The sequence below is a fragment of the Leptodactylus fuscus genome, chromosome 5 (assembly GCF_031893055.1).
Source record: "Leptodactylus fuscus isolate aLepFus1 chromosome 5, aLepFus1.hap2, whole genome shotgun sequence".
In the NCBI taxonomy this organism is placed as follows: Eukaryota; Metazoa; Chordata; class Amphibia; order Anura; family Leptodactylidae; genus Leptodactylus; species Leptodactylus fuscus.
In genome coordinates, this window is record NC_134269.1 from 180951032 (window position 1) to 180974807 (window position 23776).

At 40.6% G+C, this 23776-nt stretch overlaps 1 protein-coding gene across 1 annotated transcript in view; it reads left to right on the forward strand.

Moving 5' to 3' along the window:
* Window positions 1-23776, forward strand: part of SLC23A1 (solute carrier family 23 member 1) — a 171555-nt gene that overhangs the window by 134418 nt on the left and 13361 nt on the right. Inside the window, exon 12 of the mRNA XM_075274875.1 lies at window positions 16364-16507. Within this exon, the coding sequence (XP_075130976.1) occupies window positions 16364-16507 (144 nt within the window). The remainder of the gene's footprint in view (window positions 1-16363; window positions 16508-23776) is intronic.

The window sequence follows — 23776 nt, forward strand, 5'->3', positions numbered from 1 at the left end:
CTAGTAATACTGTGAGGGCTGCTCTGTATTACTATTCATCCTATTACATCTCTTATCAGTGTCAGGTCCTAGTAATACTGTGAGGGCGCTCTGTATTACTATTCATCCTACTACATCTCTTATCAGTGTCAGGTCCTAGTAATACTGTGAGGGCCGCTCTGTATTACTATTCATCCTATTACATCTCTTATCAGTGTCAGGTCCTAGTAATACTGTGAGGGCTGCTCTGTATTACTATTCATCCTATTACATCTCTTATCAGTGTCAGGTCCTAGTAATACTGTGAGGGCGCTCTGTATTACTATTCATCCTATTACATCTCTTATCAGTGTCAGGTCCTAGTAATACTGTGAGGGCCGCTCTGTATTACTATTCATCCTATTACATCTCTTATCAGTGTCAGGTCCTAGTAATACTGTGATGGCGGCTCTGTATTACTATTCATCCTATTACATCTCTTATCAGTGTCAGGTCCTAGTAATACTGTGAGGGCGGCTCTGTATTACTATTCATCCTATTACATCTCTTATCAGTGTCAGGACATAGTAATACTGTGAGGGCGGCTCTGTATTACTATTCATCCTATTACATCTCTTATCAGTGTCAGGTCCTAGTAATACTGTGAGGGCTGCTCTGTATTACTATTCATCCTATTACATCTCTTATCAGTGTCAGGTCCTAGTTATACTGTGAGGGCTGCTCTGTATTACTATTCATCCTATTACATCTCTTATCAGTGTCAGGTCCTAGTAATACTGTGAGGGCGGCTCTGTATTACTATTCATCCTATTACATCTCTTATCAGTGTCAGGTCCTAGTAATACTGTGAGGGCTGCTCTGTATTACTATTCATCCTATTACATCTCTTATCAGTGTCAGGTCCTAGTAATACTGTGAGGGCGGCTCTGTATTACTATTCATCCTATTACATCTCTTATCAGTGTCAGGTCCTAGTAATACTGTGAGGGCGGCTCTGTATTACTATTCATCCTATTACATCTCTTATCAGTGTCAGAACATAGTAATACTGTGAGGGCCGCTCTGTATTACTATTCATCCTATTACATCTCTTATCAGTGTCAGGTCCTAGTAATACTGTGAGGGCCGCTCTGTATTACGATTCATCCTATTACATCTCTTATCAGTGTCAGGACCTAGTAATACTGTGATGGCGGCTCTGTATTACTATTCATCCTATTACATCTCTTATCAGTGTCAGGTCCTAGTAATACTGTGATGGCGGCTCTGTATTACTATTCATCCTATTACATCTCTTATCAGTGTCAGGTCCTAGTAATACTGTGAGGGCTGCTCTGTATTACTATTCATCCTATTACATCTCTTATCAGTGTCAGGTCCTAGTAATACTGTGAGGGCGGCTCTGTATTACTATTCATCCTATTACATCTCTTATCAGTGTCAGGTCCTAGTAATGCTGTGAGAGCTGCTCTGTATTACTATTCATCCTATTACATCTCTTATCAGTGTCAGGTCCTAGTAATACTGTGAGGGCCGCTCTGTATTACTATTCATCCTATTACATCTCTTATCAGTGTCAGGTCCTAGTAATACTGTGAGGGCGGCTCTGTATTACTATTCATCCTATTACATCTCTTATCAGTGTCAGGTCCTAGTAATACTGTGATGGCGGCTCTGTATTACTATTCATCCTATTACATCTCTTATCAGTGTCAGGTCCTAGTAATACTGTGAGGGCTGCTCTGTATTACTATTCATCCTATTACATCTCTTATCAGTGTCAGGTCCTAGTAATACTGTGAGGGCGGCTCTGTATTACTATTCATCCTATTACATCTCTTATCAGTGTCAGGTCCTAGTAATACTGTGAGGGCGCTCTGTATTACTATTCATCCTACTACATCTCTTATCAGTGTCAGGTCCTAGTAATACTGTGAGGGCCGCTCTGTATTACTATTCATCCTATTACATCTCTTATCAGTGTCAGGTCCTAGTAATACTGTGAGGGCTGCTCTGTATTACTATTCATCCTATTACATCTCTTATCAGTGTCAGGTCCTAGTAATACTGTAAGGGCGCTCTGTATTACTATTCATCCTATTACATCTCTTATCAGTGTCAGGGCCTAGTAATACTGTGATGGCCGCTCTGTATTACTATTCATCCTATTACATCTCTTATCAGTGTCAGGGCCTAGTAATACTGTGAGGGCCGCTCTGTATTACTATTCATCCTATTACATCTCTTATCAGTGTCAGGGCCTAGTAATACTGTGAGGGCTGCTCTGTATTACTATTCATCCTATTACATCTCTTAACAGTGTCAGGACATAGTAATACTGTGAGGGCCGCTCTGTATTACTATTCATCCTATTACATCTCTTATCAGTGTCAGGTCCTACTAATACTGTGAGGGCTGCTCTGTATTACTATTCATCCTGTTACATCTCTTATCAGTGTCAGGGCCTAGTAATACTGTGAGGGCTGCTCTGTATTACTATTCATCCTATTACATCTCTTATCAGTGTCAGGTCCTAGTAATACTGTGAGGGCTGCTCTGTATTACTATTCATCCTATTACATCTCTTATCAGTGTCAGGGCCTAGTAATATTGTGAGGGCTGCTCTGTATTACTATTCATCCTATTACATCTCTTAACAGTGTCAGGACATAGTAATACTGTGAGGGCCGCTCTGTATTACTATTCATCCTATTACATCTCTTATCAGTGTCAGGGCCTAGTAATACTGTGAGGGCGGCTCTGTATTACTATTCATCCTATTACATCTCTTATCAGTGTCAGGGCCTAGTAATACTGTGAGGGCGGCTCTGTATTACTATTCATCCTGTTACATCTCTTATCAGTGTCAGGTCCTAGTAATACTGTGAGGGCTGCTCTGTATTACTATTCATCCTATTACATCTCTTATCAGTGTCAGGACATAGTAATACTGTGAGGGCCGCTCTGTATTACTATTCATCCTATTACATCTCTTATCAGTGTCAGGGCCTAGTAATACTGTGAGGGCTGCTCTGTATTACTATTCATCCTATTACATCTCTTAACAGTGTCAGGATATAGTAATACTGTGAGGGCCGCTCTGTATTACTATTCATCCTATTACATCTCTTATCAGTGTCAGGTCCTAGTAATACTGTGAGGGCTGCTCTGTATTACTATTCATCCTATTACATCTCTTATCAGTGTCAGGTCCTAGTAATACTGTGAGCGCTGCTCTGTATTACTATTCATCCTATTACATCTTTTATCAGTGTCAGGGCCTAGTATACTGTGAGGGCTGCTCTGTATTACTATTCATCCTATTACATCTCTTAACAGTGTCAGGACATAGTAATACTGTGAGGGCCGCTCTGTATTACTATTCATCCTATTACATCTCTTATCAGTGTCAGGTCCTAGTAATACTGTGAGGGCTGCTCTGTATTACTATTCATCCTATTACATCTCTTATCAGTGTCAGGTCCTAGTAATACTGTGAGGGCCGCTCTGTATTACTATTCATCCTATTACATCTCTTATCAGTGTCAGGTCCTAGTAATACTGTGAGGGCGGCTCTGTATTACTATTCATCCTATTACATCTCTTATCAGTGTCAGGGCCTAGTAATACTGTGAGGGCCGCTCTGTATTACTATTCATCCTATTACATCTCTTATCAGAGTCAGGTCCTAGTAATACTGTGAGGGCGGCTCTGTATTACTATTCATCCTATTACATCTCTTATCAGAGTCAGGTCCTAGTAATACTGTGAGGGCTGCTCTGTATTACTATTCATCCTATTACATCTCTTATCAGTGTCAGGTCCTAGTAATACTGTGAGGGCGGCTCTGTATTACTATTCATCCTATTACATCTCTTATCAGAGTCAGGTCCTAGTAATACTGTGAGGGCGGCTCTGTATTACTATTCATCCTATTACATCTCTTATCAGTGTCAGGTCCTAGTAATACTGTGAGGGCCGCTCTGTATTACTATTCATCTTATTACATCTCTTATCAGTGTCAGGTCCTAGTAATACTGTGAGGGCCGCTCTGTATTACTATTCATCCTATTACATCTCTTATCAGTGTCAGAACATAGTAATACTGTGAGGGCTGCTCTGTATTACTATTCATCCTATTACATCTCTTATCAGTGTCAGGTCCTAGTAATACTGTGAGGGCCGCTCTGTATTACTATTCATCCTATTACATCTCTTATCAGTGTCAGGTCCTAGTAATACTGTGAGGGCTGCTCTGTATTACTATTCATCCTATTACATCTCTTATCAGTGTCAGGGCCTAGTAATACTGTGATGGCGGCTCTGTATTACTATTCATCCTATTACATCTCTTATCAGTGTCAGGTCCTAGTAATACTGTGAGGGCCGCTCTGTATTACTATTCATCCTATTACATCTCTTATCAGTGTCAGGTCCTAGTAATACTGTGAGGGCGGCTCTGTATTACTATTCATCCTATTACATCTCTTATCAGTGTCAGGTCCTAGTAATACTGTGAGGGCGGCTCTGTATTACTATTCATCCTATTACATCTCTTATCAGTGTCAGGGCCTGGTAATACTGTGAGGGCGGCTCTGTATTACTATTCATCCTATTACATCTCTTATCAGTGTCAGGTCCTAGTAATACTGTGAGGGCTGCTCTGTATTACTATTCATCCTATTACATCTCTTATCAGTGTCAGGGCCTAGTAATACTGTGAGGGCCGCTCTGTATTACTATTCATCTTATTACATCTCTTATCAGTGTCAGGTCCTAGTAATACTGTGAGGGCGGCTCTGTATTACTATTCATCCTATTACATCTCTTATCAGTGTCAGGTCCTAGTAATACTGTGAAGGCTGCTCTGTATTACTATTCATCCTATTACATCTCTTATCAGTGTCAGGTCCTAGTAATACTGTGAAGGCTGCTCTGTATTACTATTCATCCTATTACATCTCTTATCAGTGTCAGGTCCTAGTAATACTGTGAGGGCCGCTCTGTATTACTATTCATCTTATTACATCTCTTATCAGTGTCAGGTCCTAGTAATACTGTGAGGGCGGCTCTGTATTACTATTCATCCTATTACATCTCTTATCAGTGTCAGGTCCTAGTAATACTGTGAGGGCTGCTCTGTATTACTATTCATCCTATTACATCTCTTATCAGTGTCAGGTCCTAGTAATACTGTGAGGGCTGCTCTGTATTACTATTCATCCTATTACATCTCTTATCAGTGTCAGGGCCTAATAATACTGTGAGGGCTGCTCTGTATTACTATTCATCCTATTACATCTCTTATCAGTGTCAGGTCCTAGTAATACTGTGAGGGCGGCTCTGTATTACTATTCATCCTATTACATCTCTTATCAGTGTCAGGTCCTAGTAATACTGTGAGAGCTGCTCTGTATTACTATTCATCCTATTACATCTCTTATCAGTGTCAGGTCCTAGTAATACTGTGAGGGCCGCTCTGTATTACTATTCATCCTATTACATCTCTTATCAGTGTCAGGTCCTAGTAATACTGTGAGGGCGGCTCTGTATTACTATTCATCCTATTACATCTCTTATCAGTGTCAGGTCCTAGTAATACTGTGATGGCGGCTCTGTATTACTATTCATCCTATTACATCTCTTATCAGTGTCAGTTCCTAGTAATACTGTGAGGGCTGCTCTGTATTACTATTTATCCTATTACATCTCTTATCAGTGTCAGGTCCTAGTAATACTGTGAGGGCGGCTCTGTATTACTATTCATCCTATTACATCTCTTATCAGTGTCAGGTCCTAGTAATACTGTGATGGCCGCTCTGTATTACTATTCATCCTATTACATCTCTTCTCAGTGTCAGGTCCTAGTAATACTGTGATGGCTGCTCTGTATTACTATTCATCCTATTACATCTCTTATCAGTGTCAGGTCCTAGTAATACTGTGATGGCTGCTCTGTATTACAATTCATCCTATTACATCTCTTATTAGTGTCAGATCCTAGCAATACTGTGAGGGCCGCTCTGTATTACTATTCATCCTATTACATCTCTTATCAGTGTCAGGTCCTAGTAATACTGTGAGGGCCGCTCTGTATTACTATTCATCCTATTACATCTCTTATCAGTTTCAGGTCCTAGTAATACTGTGAGGGCCGCTCTGTATTACTATTCATCCTATTACATCTCTTATCAGTGTCAGGGCCTAGTAATACTGTGAGGCCGCTCTGTATTACTATTCATCTTATTACATCTCTTATCAGTGTCAGGTCCTAGTAATACTGTGAGGGCTGCTCTGTATTACTATTCATCCTATTACATCTCTTATCAGTGTCAGGTCCTAGTAATACTGTGAGGGACGCTCTGTATTACTATTCATCCTATTACATCTCTTATCAGTTTCAGGTCCTAGTAATACTGTGAGGGCCGCTCTGTATTACTATTCATCCTATTACATCTCTTATCAGTGTCAGGGCCTAGTAATACTGTGAGGCCGCTCTGTATTACTATTCATCCTATTACATCTCTTATCAGTGTCAGGTCCTAGTAATACTGTGAGGGCGGCTCTGGATTACTATTCATCCTATTACATCTCTTATCAGTGTCAGGTCCTAGTAATACTGTGAGGGCGGCTCTGTATTACTATTCATCCTATTACATCTCTTATCAGTGTCAGGTCCTAGTAATACTGTGATGGCGGCTCTGTATTACTATTCATCCTATTACATCTCTTATCAGTGTCAGGTCCTAGTAATACTCTGAGGGCTGCTCTGTATTACTATTTATCCTATTACATCTCTTATCAGTGTCAGGTCCTAGTAATACTGTGAGGGCGGCTCTGTATTACTATTCATCCTATTACATCTCTTATCAGTGTCAGGTCCTAGTAATACTGTGATGGCCGCTCTGTATTACTATTCATCCTATTACATCTCTTATCAGTGTCAGGTCCTAGTAATACTGTGATGGCTGCTCTGTATTACTATTCATCCTATTACATCTCTTATTAGTGTCAGGTCCTAGTAATACTGTGAGGGCCGCTCTGTATTACTATTCATCCTATTACATCTCTTATCAGTGTCAGGTCCTAGTAATACTGTGAGGGCCGCTCTGTATTACTATTCATCCTATTACATCTCTTATCAGTGTCAGGTCCTAGTAATACTGTGAGGGCCGCTCTGTATTACTATTCATCCTATTACATCTCTTATCAGTTTCAGGTCCTAGTAATACTGTGAGGGCCGCTCTGTATTACTATTCATCCTATTACATCTCTTATCAGTGTCAGGGCCTAGTAATACTGTGAGGCCGCTCTGTATTACTATTCATCCTATTACATCTCTTATCAGTGTCAGGGCCTAGTAATACTGTGAGGGCGGCTCTGTATTACTATTCATCCTATTACATCTCTTATCAGTGCCAGGTCCTAGTAATACTGTGAGGGCTGCTCTGTATTACTATTCATCCTATTACATCTCTTATCAGTGTCAGGTCCTAGTAATACTGTGAGGGCGGCTCTGGATTACTATTCATCCTATTACATCTCTTATCAGTGTCAGGTCCTAGTAATACTGTGAGGGCTGCTCTGTATTACTATTCATCCTATTACATCTCTTATCAGTGTCAGATCCTAGTAATACTGTGAGGGCGGCTCTGTATTATTATTCATCCTATTACATCTCTTATCAGTGTCAGGTCCTAGTAATACTGTGAGGGCTGCTCTGTATTACTATTCATCCTATTACATCTCTTATCAGTGTCAGGCCATAGTAATACTGTGAGGGCTGCTCTGTATTACTATTCATCCTATTACATCTCTTATCAGTGTCAGGTCCTAGTAATACTGTGAGGGCTGCTCTGTATTACTATTCATCCTATTACATCTCTTATCAGTGTCAGGTCCTAGTAATACTGTGAGGGCTGCTCTGTATTACTATCCATCCTATTACATCTCTTATCAGTGTCAGGTCCTAGTAATACTGTGAGGGCGGCTCTGTATTACTATTCATCTTATTACATCTCTTATCAGTGTCAGGTCCTAGTAATACTGTGAGGGCCGCTCTGTATTACTATTCATCCTATTACATCTCTTATCAGTGTCAGGGCCTAGTAATACTGTGAGGGCTGCTCTGTATTACTATTCATCCTATTACATCTCTTATCAGTGTCAGGTCCTAGTAATACTGTGAGGGCTGCTCTGTATTACTATTCATCCTATTACATCTCTTATCATTGTCAGGTCCTAGTAATACTGTGAGGGCTGCTCTGTATTACTATTCATCCTATTACATCTCTTATCAGTGTCAGGTCCTAGTAATACTGTGAGGGCGGCTCTGGATTACTATTCATCCTATTACATCTCTTATCAGTGTCAGGTCCTAGTAATACTGTGAGGGCGGCTCTGTATTAATATTCATCCTATTACATCTCTTATCAGTGTCAGGTCCTAGTAATACTGTGAAGGCTGCTCTGTATTACTATTCATCCTATTACATCTCTTATCAGTGTCAGGTCCTAGTAATACTGTGAGGGCTGCTCTGTATTACTATCCATCCTATTACATCTCTTATCAGTGTCAGGTCCTAGTAATACTGTGATGGCCGCTCTGTATTACTATTCATCCTATTACATCTCTTATCAGTGTCAGGTCCTAGTAATACTGTGAGGGCTGCTCTGTATTACTATTCATCCTATTACATCTCTTATCAGTGTCAGGTCCTAGTAATACTGTGATGGCCGCTCTGTATTACTATTCATCCTATTACATCTCTTATCAGTGTCAGGTCCTAGTAATACTGTGATGGCTGCTCTGTATTACTATTCATCCTATTACATCTCTTATCAGTGTCAGGTCCTAGTAATACTGTGAGGGCGGCTCTGGATTACTATTCATCCTATTACATCTCTTATCAGTGTCAGGTCCTAGTAATACTGTGATGGCTGCTCTGTATTACTATTCATCCTATTACATCTCTTATCAGTGTCAGGTCCTAGTAATACTGTGATGGCTGCTCTGTATTACTATTCATCCTATTACATCTCTTATCAGTGTCAGGTCCTAGTAATACTGTGAGGGCCGCTCTGTATTACTATTCATCCTATCACATCTCTTATCAGTGTCAGGTCCTAGTAATACTGTGAGGGCCGCTCTGTATTACTATTCATCCTATTACATCTCTTATCAGTGTCAGGTCCTAGTAATACTGTGAGGGCCGCTCTGTATTACTATTCATCCTATTACATCTCTTATCAGTTTCAGGTCCTAGTAATACTGTGAGGGCCGCTCTGTATTACTATTCATCCTATTACATCTCTTATCAGTGTCAGGTCCTAGTAATACTGTGAGGGCCGCTCTGTATTACTATTCATCCTATTACATCTCTTATCAGTGTCAGGGCCTAGTAATACTGTGAGGGCTTCTCTGTATTACTATTCATCCTATTACATCTCTTATCAGTGTCAGGTCCTAGTAATACTGTGAGGGCTGCTCTGTATTACTATTCATCCTATTACATCTCTTATCATTGTCAGATCCTAGTAATACTGTGAGGGCTGCTCTGTATTACTATTCATCCTATTACATCTCTTATCAGTGTCAGGTCCTAGTAATACTGTGAGGGCGGCTCTGGATTACTATTCATCCTATTACATCTCTTATCAGTGTCAGGTCCTAGTAATACTGTGAGGGCGGCTCTGTATTAATATTCATCCTATTACATCTCTTATCAGTGTCAGGTCCTAGTAATACTGTGAAGGCTGCTCTGTATTACTATTCATCCTATTACATCTCTTATCAGTGTCAGGTCCTAGTAATACTGTGAGGGCTGCTCTGTATTACTATCCATCCTATTACATCTCTTATCAGTGTCAGGTCCTAGTAATACTGTGATGGCCGCTCTGTATTACTATTCATCCTATTACATCTCTTATCAGTGTCAGGTCCTAGTAATACTGTGAGGGCTGCTCTGTATTACTATTCATCCTATTACATCTCTTATCAGTGTCAGGTCCTAGTAATACTGTGATGGCCGCTCTGTATTACTATTCATCCTATTACATCTCTTATCAGTGTCAGGTCCTAGTAATACTGTGAGGGCTGCTCTGTATTACTATTCATCCTATTACATCTCTTATCAGTGTCAGGTCCTAGTAATACTGTGAGGGCTGCTCTGTATTACTATTAATGCTATTACATCTCTTATCAGTGTCAGGGCCTAGTAATACTGTGAGGGCCGCTCTGTATTACTATTCATCCTATTACATCTCTTATCAGTGTCAGGGCCTAGTAATACTGTGATGGCCGCTCTGTATTACTATTCATCCTATTACATCTCTTATCAGTGTCAGGGCCTAGTAATACTGTGAGGGCTGCTCTGTATTACTATTCATCCTATTACATCTCTTATCAGTGTCAGGTCCTAGTAATACTGTGATGGCCGCTCTGTATTACTATTCATCCTATTACATCTCTTATCAGTGTCAGATCCTAGTAATACTGTGAGGGCCGCTCTGTATTACTATTCATCCTATTACATCTCTTATCAGTGTCAGGCCCTAGTAATACTGTGAGGGCGGCTCTGGATTACTATTCATCCTATTACATCTCTTATCAGTGTCAGGTCCTAGTAATACTGTGAAGGCTGCTCTGTATTACTATTCATCCTATTACATCTCTTATCAGTGTCAGGTCCTAGTAATACTGTGAGGGCTGCTCTGTATTACTATTAATCCTGTTACATCTCTTATCAGTGTCAGGGCCTAGTAATACTGTGAGGGCCGCTCTGTATTACTATTCATCCTATTACATCTCTTATCAGTGTCAGGGCCTAGTAATACTGTGATGGCCGCTCTGTATTACTATTCATCCTATTACATCTCTTATCAGTGTCAGGGCCTAGTAATACTGTGAGGGCGGCTCTGTATTACTATTCATCCTATTACATCTCTTATCAGTGTCAGGTCCTAGTAATACTGTGAGGGCCGCTCTGTATTACTATTCATCCTATTACATCTCTTATCAGTGTCAGGGCCTAGTAATACTGTGAGGGCCGCTCTGTATTACTATTCATCCTATTACATCTCTTATCAGTGTCAGAGCCTAGTAATACTGTGAGGGCCGCTCTGTATTACTATTCATCCTATTACATCTCTTATCAGTGTCAGGTCCTAGTAATACTGTGAGGGCGGCTCTGGATTACTATTCATCCTATTACATCCCTTATCAGTGTCAGGTCCTAGTAATACTGTGATGGCTGCTCTGTATTACTATTCATCCTATTACATCTCTTATCAGTGTCAGGCCATAGTAATACTGTGAGGGCTGCTCTGTATTACTATTCATCCTATTACATCTCTTATCAGTGTCAGGTCCTAGTAATACTGTGAGGGCTGCTCTGTATTACTATTCATCCTATTACATCTCTTATCAGTGTCAGGTCCTAGTAATACTGTGAGGGCTGCTCTGTATTACTATCCATCCTATTACATCTCTTATCAGTGTCAGGTCCTAGTAATACTGTGATGGCCGCTCTGTATTACTATTCATCCTATTACATCTCTTATCAGTGTCAGGTCCTAGTAATACTGTGAGGGCTGCTCTGTATTACTATTCATCCTATTACATCTCTTATCAGTGTCAGGTCCTAGTAATACTGTGATGGCCGCTCTGTATTACTATTCATCCTATTACATCTCTTATCAGTGTCAGGTCCTAGTAATACTGTGAGGGCTGCTCTGTATTACTATTAATGCTATTACATCTCTTATCAGTGTCAGGGCCTAGTAATACTGTGAGGGCTTCTCTGTATTACTATTCATCCTATTACATCTCTTATCAGTGTCAGGTCCTAGTAATACTGTGAGGGCTGCTCTGTATTACTATTCATCCTATTACATCTCTTATCAGTGTCAGGGCCTAGTAATACTGTGAGGGCCGCTCTGTATTACTATTCATCCTATTACATCTCTTAACAGTGTCAGGGCCTAGTAATACTGTGATGGCCGCTCTGTATTACTATTCATCCTATTACATCTCTTATCAGTGTCAGGTCCTAGTAATACTGTGAGGGCTGCTCTGTATTACTATTCATCCTATTACATCTCTTATCAGTGTCAGGTCCTAGTAATACTGTGATGGCCGCTCTGTATTACTATTCATCCTATTACATCTCTTATCAGTGTCAGGTCCTAGTAATACTGTGAGGGCTGCTCTGTATTACTATTCATCCTATTACATCTCTTATCAGTGTCAGGTCCTAGTAATACTGTGATGGCCGCTCTGTATTACTATTCATCCTATTACATCTCTTATCAGTGTCAGGTCCTAGTAATACTGTGAGGGCTGCTCTGTATTACTATTAATGCTATTACATCTCTTATCAGTGTCAGGGCCTAGTAATACTGTGAGGGCTTCTCTGTATTACTATTCATCCTATTACATCTCTTATCAGTGTCAGGTCCTAGTAATACTGTGAGGGCTGCTCTGTATTACTATTCATCCTATTACATCTCTTATCAGTGTCAGGGCCTAGTAATACTGTGAGGGACGCTCTGTATTACTATTCATCCTATTACATCTCTTAACAGTGTCAGGGCCTAGTAATACTGTGATGGCCGCTCTGTATTACTATTCATCCTATTACATCTCTTATCAGTGTCAGGCCCTAGTAATACTGTGAGGGCGGCTCTGTATTACTATTCATCCTATTACATCTCTTATCAGTGTCAGGTCCTAGTAATACTGTGAGGGCTGCTCTGTATTACTATTCATCCTATTACATCTCTTATCAGTGTCAGGGCCTAGAAGTACTGTGAGGGCTGCTCTGTATTACTATTCATCCTATTACATCTCTTATCAGTGTCAGGTCCTAGTAATACTGTGAGGGCGGCTCTGGATTACTATTCATCCTATTACATCTCTTATCAGTGTCAGGTCCTAGTAATACTGTGATGGCTGCTCTGTATTACTATTCATCCTATTACATCTCTTATCAGTGTCAGGCCATAGTAATACTGTGAGGGCTGCTCTGTATTACTATTCATCCTATTACATCTCTTATCAGTGTCAGGTCCTAGTAATACTGTGAGGGCTGCTCTGTATTACTATTCATCCTATTACATCTCTTATCAGTGTCAGGTCCTAGTAATACTGTGAGGGCTGCTCTGTATCACTATCCATCCTATTACATCTCTTATCAGTGTCAGGTCCTAGTAATACTGTGAGGGCGGCTCTGTATCACTATTCATCCTATTACATCTCTTATCAGTGTCAGGTCCTAGTAATACTGTGAGGGCTGCTCTGTATTACTATCCATCCTATTACATCTCTTATCAGTGTCCGGTCCTAGTAATACTGTGAGGGCTGCTCTGTATTACTATTCATCCTATTACATCTCTTATCAGTGTCAGGGCCTAGTAATACTGTGAGGGCTGCTCTGTATTACTATTCATCCTATTACATCTCTTATCAGTGTCAGGTCCTAGTAATACTGTGAGGGCCGCTCTGTATTACTATTCATCCTATTACATCTCTTATCAGTGTCAGGGCCCGTTCACACGGAGTAAACACGCAAGTATTGTGACAAAATACACGTGTAAAAAATACACGTGTAAAAATAAGGGTGCATTCACACGATGTCTTTTGGCACGTAATGTGCCACGTAGGCGCCGCGGGATCTTTTGCGGGCCGTATACGCTCCTATTGTTTTCAATGGGAGCCGGCACCGTATACGCGGCGCTATTTTGCGTCCGCCGCAAAATCACGGCCGCAAAATAGCGCCACGTATACCGTACCGGCTCCTATTGAAAACAATGGGAGCATATACGGCCTGCAAAAGATCCCGCGGCATCTACGTGGCACATTACGTGCCAAAAGACATCGTGTGAATGCACCCTAAGACTCCCATTGACTTTAATGACATTTAACGTGTATTTTGACGAGTATTTTGATGTGTATTTTGAACTGTTTTTTTACACGTATGAAAAAAATGTCATTGAAGTCAATGGGAGTCTTATTTTTACATGTGTATTTTGCCAAAATAAATGCACGTTTACGCCGTGTGAATAGGCCCTAAGGCAGCTGAGACATCAGAACAACGGGAATGTTGTCTTCAGAAGCACAGGATAAGGCAGGCTGAAGCAAAGGAATATGGAAACTTCTGAACAAAAGGATGAACGTTCTGAAAATGACCGTATACGACATATGCAATGGGGCTGCCTGGTCTAGCAACCACATACATGTCCATCGATTCACTCATGGAGAGTGAACAAGCCATAATGTATCCATTGGAGTTCCTGGATTCTTTGGAGCCTCCTAGAATGCCACCGCATACACTCACTTTATAAATAGGAGCCCCAATAATTTTGCTTTGGAACCTTGCCCAACCAAAAATATGTAACAGAAGGGGCAACATGGTGGCTCAGTGGTTAGCACTGCAGGACTACTGGAGTCCTGGGTTCGAATCCCCCGCTAGGAACAACATCTGCAAGGAGTTTGTATGTTCTCCCCATGTTTGTGTGTATTTCCTTCCATTCTACAAAGACATACTGATAGGAAAAAAAATGTACATTGTGATCCCTATATGGGGCTTACAATCTGCATAAAATTTTTTTTAAAAAAGTGTAACGGCACAAAATTGTGCATTAAGAGTCTTCATGCCCAATGTTATTGATGCCACTATTCCTATGGGAAACTCTAAGGGTACATTTACACAGAGGAAAATGGCACTGAATTGGGTGTGGATTTTGTGTCAGATTCAGCACTGAAAAAAAGCTTCCCATTGACTTCAATGGGTTCCATTTCTCTCCATGTGAATGCACCCTTAGACCCAACGGGCATGAACGCATCGCGGTTCTTCCTGCAGAGCTTTGAACGGAAAGTTCATGAAGTCCTCCGCGGACTTTCTGTTTACAATTATATCTACGGTAAAGCTACCGGCGTTTCCGTATATATAATTGACATGCTGCGATTCTCAAAACTGCAACGATTTGGGAAATCGCAGTGTGCCTGCGCTGCGATTTTTTCCGCAAGGTGGGTATGGGATTCGCATGAATCCCATCCACTTTGAAAGTACTGTAAAACACCGTGATTTTTCCCGTGGGGGAAAAATAATGGTGTTTCTGGTCCGTGGGGCCCCAGCCCTAGGGAGCAAATGTTTTCATTCCGCGTATTCCTTTGCTACCAATCCGACTTGCATTTGCTATGACTATAAACAAAGCACAAGGTCAATCACTTAAACTAGCCTGCATTAATTTGGAGCGTCTGTATTTCTCACATGGACCATTGTACATTGCTTGCTCTAGAGTGGGTAACCCCCAAAATCTTTTCATATACAGGTGTGCACCTGAAGGTAAAACCAGAAACATTGTGTACCAAACAACACCACAATAGATAGTTGTATAACTGTAAACCAATGTTACTCTTTTGTCCGTGAACTACTTATTGATTATACTGGAGGGAGGGGGAAGGGCTTCACTATGTTGTTAAAATTGTTTGTGTAAGGGGCATAAATTAAAATTTTTGATTAAAAAAATTGTTCAAGAAATAATAGTTTATACTACATAATATGTATTGAACATTTCAAATCAATAAAAATGTCAAATTAGTAAAAAAAAAAAAAAAAAAATTTGTGAAATGCCAAAATAATAAAAATTTAAAGTGGAAAAAAAGATTTACTGTAGCTCTGAGAATGTCAATTTCAGTGACAAGTAATCTAGTATCATAAAAGTCTAACCTGGCTGCAACTCCTGTTTTGTATGTTTTTGAAAAATTCTCATTTTTCTTTGTCGTGTCAGATGGCTGACAGCCCCCACGGCTATTTTGTTTCCATACACAAAACAGAACTGCTTTAAGATTGTTCTCCATGACATGTGTTTTCTGTTATACCACTTGTTATCTCATAACGTTGTATTATATGTAACATTTGTTATTCTGTAAAAATATCTTTAATAAAAATATTATTAATAGAAAAAAATGTTTAAAAAAATGCTGCGGAAGAAGAAGCAGCAGAAACACATCACAGTTTTTTTCTGCAGTATTTTTCATTTTGCATTTTTGCTGAGTTTTTCTTCCCCTATTGAACCTATAGGGAGAACACCAGCATTTCCACTGGTATCATTGACATGCTGCAATTTTCAAAAATGTGGGTGTTTTTTTAAAAAAATGCAACTTTACCATAGTGGATTTTTATTTTTATTTTTTTGCAATGTTTAGATGTTCAATAAATTAGGATTCGCCAGAATCTCATTCACTTTGCAGATACTGTAAACCGCAGTGTGGGGCTTTAGCCTTAAGAAGACAATTACTAAAACTCTAAGAACTTGGATAAATTAGATTTGATGCAATGTTGTTTGATACATATAATTAATTTATTTGTACTATTTTTTAGGCATGATTACAGCTATTGGCCTGTCTAATCTGCAATTTGTTGATATGAATTCATCCAGAAATTTATTCGTTTTGGGGTTTTCAATGTTTTTTGGACTAGTTCTCCCAAATTTTTTGGACTCAAATCCCAACTATATTAAAACAGGTAAATAAAAATGATGTTATTATATGATACTAATAGAAAGCATAAAGCATAAGACTGTATAAATAAATACATAGAGAGAGAGAGAGACAGTGAAAGTGAAGGGTCTGGTTTGGGACAACAGATATGTTCCAGCCAGGTAGTTAAATGGTGTCTGGTAAAAACCCACAGCATGTAGGTCAGGTGACTAATTAAGGTCTGATACACGCTGTGTGTCAGTATTAGGTGGTGTGGCACTACACTGAAGAGACTGATCTGTGTAGCTGGACCTGCAAACCAGGTAACTGTGTGCCACCTGTTTGAAGTAACCAGAGTGAGAATCTGGCAGCCAGGCAGACAGGGAACGTTTTTTGTAATAATTCTCAGCCAAGTATTTTTTTTTTTTTTTAGTACCTTTGCAAAGGCCATTTATGCACCGCAAATGGAATAAATACTGAACTTGAATGAGTCAGGTCAGGTTTCAACAGATTTTACCCTGTGCGTTTAATTTCTCAAAAACTGGCAGAAAATAAATAAGCCTTAACTTTCAGGCAAAACAATAACAAAAAACCTGCTCATCTGAGCTACTAACTAAACACAGGAATAGAATCACAATAAAAAACTTTTTCAGCACAACAGAACTGATGTCTTATGTCCTTATTTTCTTTAAAAAATAACTTTTATTTCCAAATATTAAAACATCCAAAATGCCTTTGGTATAGCACCAGACACAAAACAAAAATAAGTGGTAAACACAGACCCAGAAAATAAAAAAAAAACTTACGGCATATGTGTGTACGGCATTAGGAGCCTTGGCCATGAGTAAGGGATAGGCGTCCCGAAACGCGTAGGCTAGCTCCTAATGCCGTACACACATATGCCGTAAGTTTTTTTTTATTTTTTGGGTCTGTGTTTACCACTTATTTTTGTTTTGTGTCTGGTGCTATACCAAAGGCATTTTGGATGTTTTAATATTTGGAAATAAAAGTTATTTTTTAAAGAAAATAAGGACATAAGACATCAGTTCTGTTGTGCTGAAAAAGTTTTTTATTGTGATTCTGTATCGTGTACCTTAACCGGAGGAAGTTTTTTTCGGGCACACAGAACCGCAACTGAGTACAATGAGATAAGATGCATTGAGCTGTGGACTCTTGTTTTGTGCTTAAACACAGGAATACCCTAACTGTACGGATGGCTAGCTTCAGCCACACAGTCAATATACAGAGCGAAACAATGGCAGTAGTTCACACTGGAGTTTTGCCAGTCTTCACATTGTTGGGACAGAACTCAGGTTCCTGGGGCGCCATGGTGGCTTGCAGCGCTGGAGTCCTGGGTTCAAATCCTGCCAGGAACAACATCTACAAGGAGTTTGTATGTTCTCCCTGTGTTTGCGTGGATTTCCTCCCATACTCCAAAGACATACTGATAGGGGAAAATGTACATTGTGAGCTCTATATGGGGCTCACAATCTACATTTAAAATAAATAAATTCAGGTTCCTCATCTCTCCCCAGGAACTGCTCAGGATTTAGGAAGTAATAACACTTTATAAACCTTTAATGAATCCAAGCTCCCACCTTTGCTTGAAGGACTTCCCTAGTAGAACAAGAAGTGGTTAACAGAAAAAGACTTCTCACAGCTGAGGTTTTGTTACATTTACCTTTATTTTAACCCCACTTACCATACATAAATTAGAAATCTGGGGGACAGGGCCGGTTTTAGGCAAAGTGTGGCCCTAGGCAAAACTAAAATCGGGGCCCCCATATCCTGACATACCAACACCATCTTAATCAGTCATTTCAGAAGTCAGGGCTGCACTTCCAGTGGCATTGATATAGTCTCAAAAGATCAGGAATACAAAAAAAATTGTAAAGATAAATATAGTTATGAAACTGCTATGTGTGTACCACTATGGTGGGGAGAATTATTACCACTATACAGACAATTACCAAACAAAACACATCATGTATAGACCAACACCATCTATATACAAGGACCAGATAGTACATGACCTCCACACTGTGACTACCTCCATTACATTGCATGGTGAATAAAAGACAATAGCTGTGCACTACACAGACTTCTCGCCTAAAAAATATCACATCAATTAAAGGGTTTGCTGACCCCAAATTGATTATTTTATACCAATAATCAATCCACAGGACAGCTCATCAGTATTTCAGTATATAATCTGTCAGGGTTCAATGCCTGAACCCCACACAGATCAGCTGTACTAGAATAGAAGCTTCCGGGTGCCAGACGCTGCTAGTGGACAGGATGCCGCACCGTTACTATTCAAGTAATAGGCATGATGCTGCAATTACCCAGAGCTACCACTATACAGAGGATGGCGCTCCTGTGCCAGTCCTATTACTTGAACAGTAGCGGTGCTGCATCCTGTCCACTATAAGCTATCAGCACATGGAGGCTGCTAGAACAATGAGACCCCAACAGATCACATACTAGTGCCCTATCCTGTGGACAAGTCATCAGTATCAAAAATCAGTTTGTGGCTAGAAAACTCCTTTTAATATAGTGATGTAATAATACTCTTTTCTGCCCTCAGTAATAACAAAACCCTTTTTTGCCCATATGCAAGATGAGATAAGATAATCCTTTAATAGTCCCACAGTGGGGAAATTTCAGATAGAAATGACCACTAGTGACAGGCGGCAACTGGTCGACAAGCCCTTCCTAGATATTCATTATGTGATGACAGAATGCAGACAAGACAAACAACAACAAAGGGAGGTCAGCTAGACAAGGGGTCAGTAAAAGTTGAGCAATGCAGTACAAAATTGTAATCCATGAGAATAGTCAAAAGTAAAGCCAGAGATGAGGAATAAGAATACAGGTAACAAAACAGCAAGAGTAGGTAGCCAGTAAACACAAGGTAATAGCAACCACCAATGTGAATGTGAGCCAACAATAAATAGGGAAGAACCCGCCCCAGACTTGATAGGAAGGTAGGCTGTCAATTAGCAGAGGGAAACCAAGGTGAAGGAGGTTCAGCTTAGGGCTCTCAGTAGAGATGAGCGAACAGTGTTCTATCGAACTCATGTTCGATCGGATATTAGGCTGTTCGGCATGTTCGAATCGAATCGAACACCGCGTGGTAAAGTGCGCCATTACTCGATTCCCCTCCCACCTTCCCTGGCGCCTTTTTTGCTCCAATAACAGCGCAGGGTAGGTGGGACAGGAACTACGACACCGGTGACGTTGAAAAAAGTAGGCAAAACCCATTGGCTGCCGAAAACATGTGACCTCTAATTTAAAAGGACAGCGCCGCCCAGGTTCGCGTCATTCTGAGCTTGCAATTCACCGAGGACGGAGGTTTCCGTCCAGCTAGCTAGGGCTTAGATTCTGGGTAGGCAGGGACAGGCTAGGATAGGAAGGAGAAGACAACCACAACAGCTCTTGTAAGAGCTAAATTCCAGGGAGAAGCTTGTCAGTGTAACGTGGCACTGACGGGCTCAATCGCCGCAACCCAGCTTTCCCAGGATCCTGAATGGAATACACTGTCAGTGTATTCCCGTATACCCGATATATACCCCCGATACCCGTTCCAACGGTGTGCCCCCCCACCTTCACCCCAGAAATACCCTGCAAGTCCCCTAGCAATAGAATTGGGGCTATATACACCCACTATTTTTGCTACTGCCATATAGTGCCAGTTTCTGACTGGTAATTCAAAGAATATATTGGGGTTATAAATACCCTCATTTCTTGCTACTGGTATATAGTGCCATTGTCTGACTGGGAATTCAAAGAATATATTGGGGTTACGTGCACCCACAATTTTTACTACTGGTATACAGTGCCATTGTCTGACTGGGAATTCAAAGAATATATTGGGGTTATAAATACCCTCATTTCTTGCTACTGCCATATAGTGCCAGTTTCTGACTGGTAATTCAAAGAATATATTGGGGTTACGTGCACCCACAATTTTTACTACTGGTATACAGTGCCATTGTCTGACTGGGAATTCAAAGAATATATTGGGGTTATAAATACCCTCATTTCTTGCTACTGCCATATAGTGCCAGTTTCTGACTGGTAATTCAAAGAATATATTGGGGTTACGTGCACCCACAATTTTTACTACTGGTATACAGTGCCATTGTCTGACTGGGAATTCAAAGAATATATTGGGAATACAAATACCCTCATTTCTTGCTACTGCCATATAGTGCCAGTTTCTGACTGGTAATTCAAAGAATATATTGGGGTTACGTGCACCCACAATTTTTACTACTGGTATACAGTGCCATTGTCTGACTGGGAATTCAAAGAATATATTGGGAATACAAATACCCTCATTTCTTGCTACTGCCATAAAGTGCCAGTTTCTGACTGGTAATTCAAAGAATATATTGGGGTTACGTGCACCCACAATTTTTACTACTGGTATACAGTGCCATTGTCTGACTGGGAATTCAAAGAATATATTGGGAATACAAATACCCTCATTTCTTGCTACTGCCATATAGTGCCAGTTTCTGACTGGTAATTCAAAGAATATATTGGGGTTACGTGCACCCACAATTTTTACTACTGGTATACAGTGCCATTGTCTGACTGGGAATTCAAAGAATATATTGGGGTTATAAATACCCTCATTTCTTGCTACTGCCATATAGTGCCAGTTTCTGACTGGTAATTCAAAGAATATATTGGGGTTACGTGCACCCACAATTTTTACTACTGGTATACAGTGCCATTGTCTGACTGGGAATTCAAAGAATATATTGGGAATACAAATACCCTCATTTCTTGCTACTGCCATATAGTGCCAGTTTCTGACTGGTAATTCAAAGAATATATTGGGGTTACGTGCACCCACAATTTTTACTACTGGTATACAGTGCCATTGTCTGACTGGGAATTCAAAGAATATATTGGGAATACAAATACCCTCATTTCTTGCTACTGTCATATAGTGCCAGTTTCTGACTGGTAATTCAAAGAATATATTGGGGTTACGTGCACCCACAATTTTTACTACTGGTATACAGTGCCATTGTCTGACTGGGAATTCAAAGAATATATTGGGGTTATAAATACCCTCATTTCTTGCTACTGCCATATAGTGCCAGTTTCTGACTGGTAATTCAAAGAATATATTGGGGTTATGTGCACCCACAATTTTTACTACTGGTATACAGTGCCATTGTCTGACTGGGAATTCAAAGAATATATTGGGGTTATAAATACCCTCATTTCTTGCTACTGGTATATAGTGCCATTGTCTGACTGGGAATTCAAAGAATATATTGGGGTTACGTGCACCCACAATTTTTACTACTGGTATACAGTGCCATTGTCTGACTGGGAATTCAAAGAATATATTGGGGTTATAAATACCCTCATTTCTTGCTACTGGTATATAGTGCCATTGTCTGACTGGGAATTCAAAGAATATATTGGGGTTACGTGCACCCACAATTTTTACTACTGGTATACAGTGCCATTGTCTGACTGGGAATTCAAAGAATATATTGGGGTTATAAATACCCTCATTTCTTGCTACTGCCATATAGTGCCAGTTTCTGACTGGTAATTCAAAGAATATATTGGGGTTACGTGCACCCACAATTTTTACTACTGGTATACAGTGCCATTGTCTGACTGGGAATTCAAAGAATATATTGGGGTTATAAATACCCTCATTTCTTGCTACTGGTATATAGTGCCATTGTCTGACTGGGAATTCAAAGAATATATTGGGGTTACGTGCACCCACAATTTTTACTACTGGTATACAGTGCCATTGTCTGACTGGGAATTCAAAGAATATATTGGGGTTATAAATACCCTCATTTCTTGCTACTGCCATATAGTGCCAGTTTCTGACTGGTAATTCAAAGAATATATTGGGGTTACGTGCACCCACAATTTTTACTACGGGTATACAGTGCCATTGTCTGACTGGGAATTCAAAGAATATATTGGGAATACAAATACCCTCATTTCTTGCTACTGCCATATAGTGCCAGTTTCTGACTGGTAATTCAAAGAATATATTGGGGTTACGTGCACCCACAATTTTTACTACTGGTATACAGTGCCATTGTCTGACTGGGAATTCAAAGAATATATTGGGGTTATAAATACCCTCATTTCTTGCTACTGCCATATAGTGCCAGTTTCTGACTGGTAATTCAAAGAATATATTGGGGTTACGTGCACCCACAATTTTTACTACTGGTATACAGTGCCATTGTCTGACTGGGAATTCAAAGAATATATTGGGGTTATAAATACCCTCATTTCTTGCTACTGCCATATAGTGCCAGTTTCTGACTGGTAATTCAAAGAATATATTGGGGTTACGTGCACCCACAATTTTTACTACTGGTATACAGTGTCATTGTCTGACTGGGAATTCAAAGAATATATTGGGAATACAAATACCCTCATTTCTTGCTACTGCCATATAGTGCCAGTTTCTGACTGGTAATTCAAAGAATATATTGGGGTTACGTGCACCCACAATTTTTACTACTGGTATACAGTGCCAATTTCTAACTAGGAATTCAAAATGCGCAAGGCTCCCGGAAAGGGACGTGGACGAGGCCGTGGGCGAGGTCGGGGGAATGGTTCTGGGGAGCAAGGTAGCAGTGAAGCCACAGGGCGTCCCGTGCCTACTCCTGTGGGGCAGCAAGCATTGCGCCACTCCACAGTGCCAGGGTTGCTTGCCACATTAACTAAACTGCAGGGTACAAACCTTAGTAGGCCCGAGAACCAGGAACAGGTCTTGCAATGGCTGTCAGAGAACGCTTACAGCACATTGTCCAGCAGCCAGTCAGACTCTGCCTCCTCTCCTCCTATTACCCAACAGTCTTGTCTTCCTTCCTCCCAAAATTCCGAAGCTTTACAGAACAATAACCCAAACTGTCCCTGCTCCCCAGAGCTGTTCTCCGCTCCTTTCATTGTCCCTCAACCTGCCTCTCCACGTCACGATTCCACGAACCTAACAGAGGAGCATCTGTGTCCAGATGCTCAAACACTAGAGTCTCCTCCATCTCCGTTCGATTTGGTGGTGGATGACCAGCAACCCACCCTCATCGACGATGATGTGACGCAGTTGCCGTCAGGGCATCCAGTTGACCGGCGCATTCTGCGGGAGGAGGAGATGAGACAGGAGTTGGAAGAGGAAGTGGTGGATGATGAGGACACTGACCCGACCTGGACAGGGGGGATGTCAAGCGGGGAAAGTAGTGTGGATGTTGAGGCAGGTGCAGCACCAAAAAGGGTAGCTAGAGGCAGAGGCAGAGGTCAGCAGCTTAGG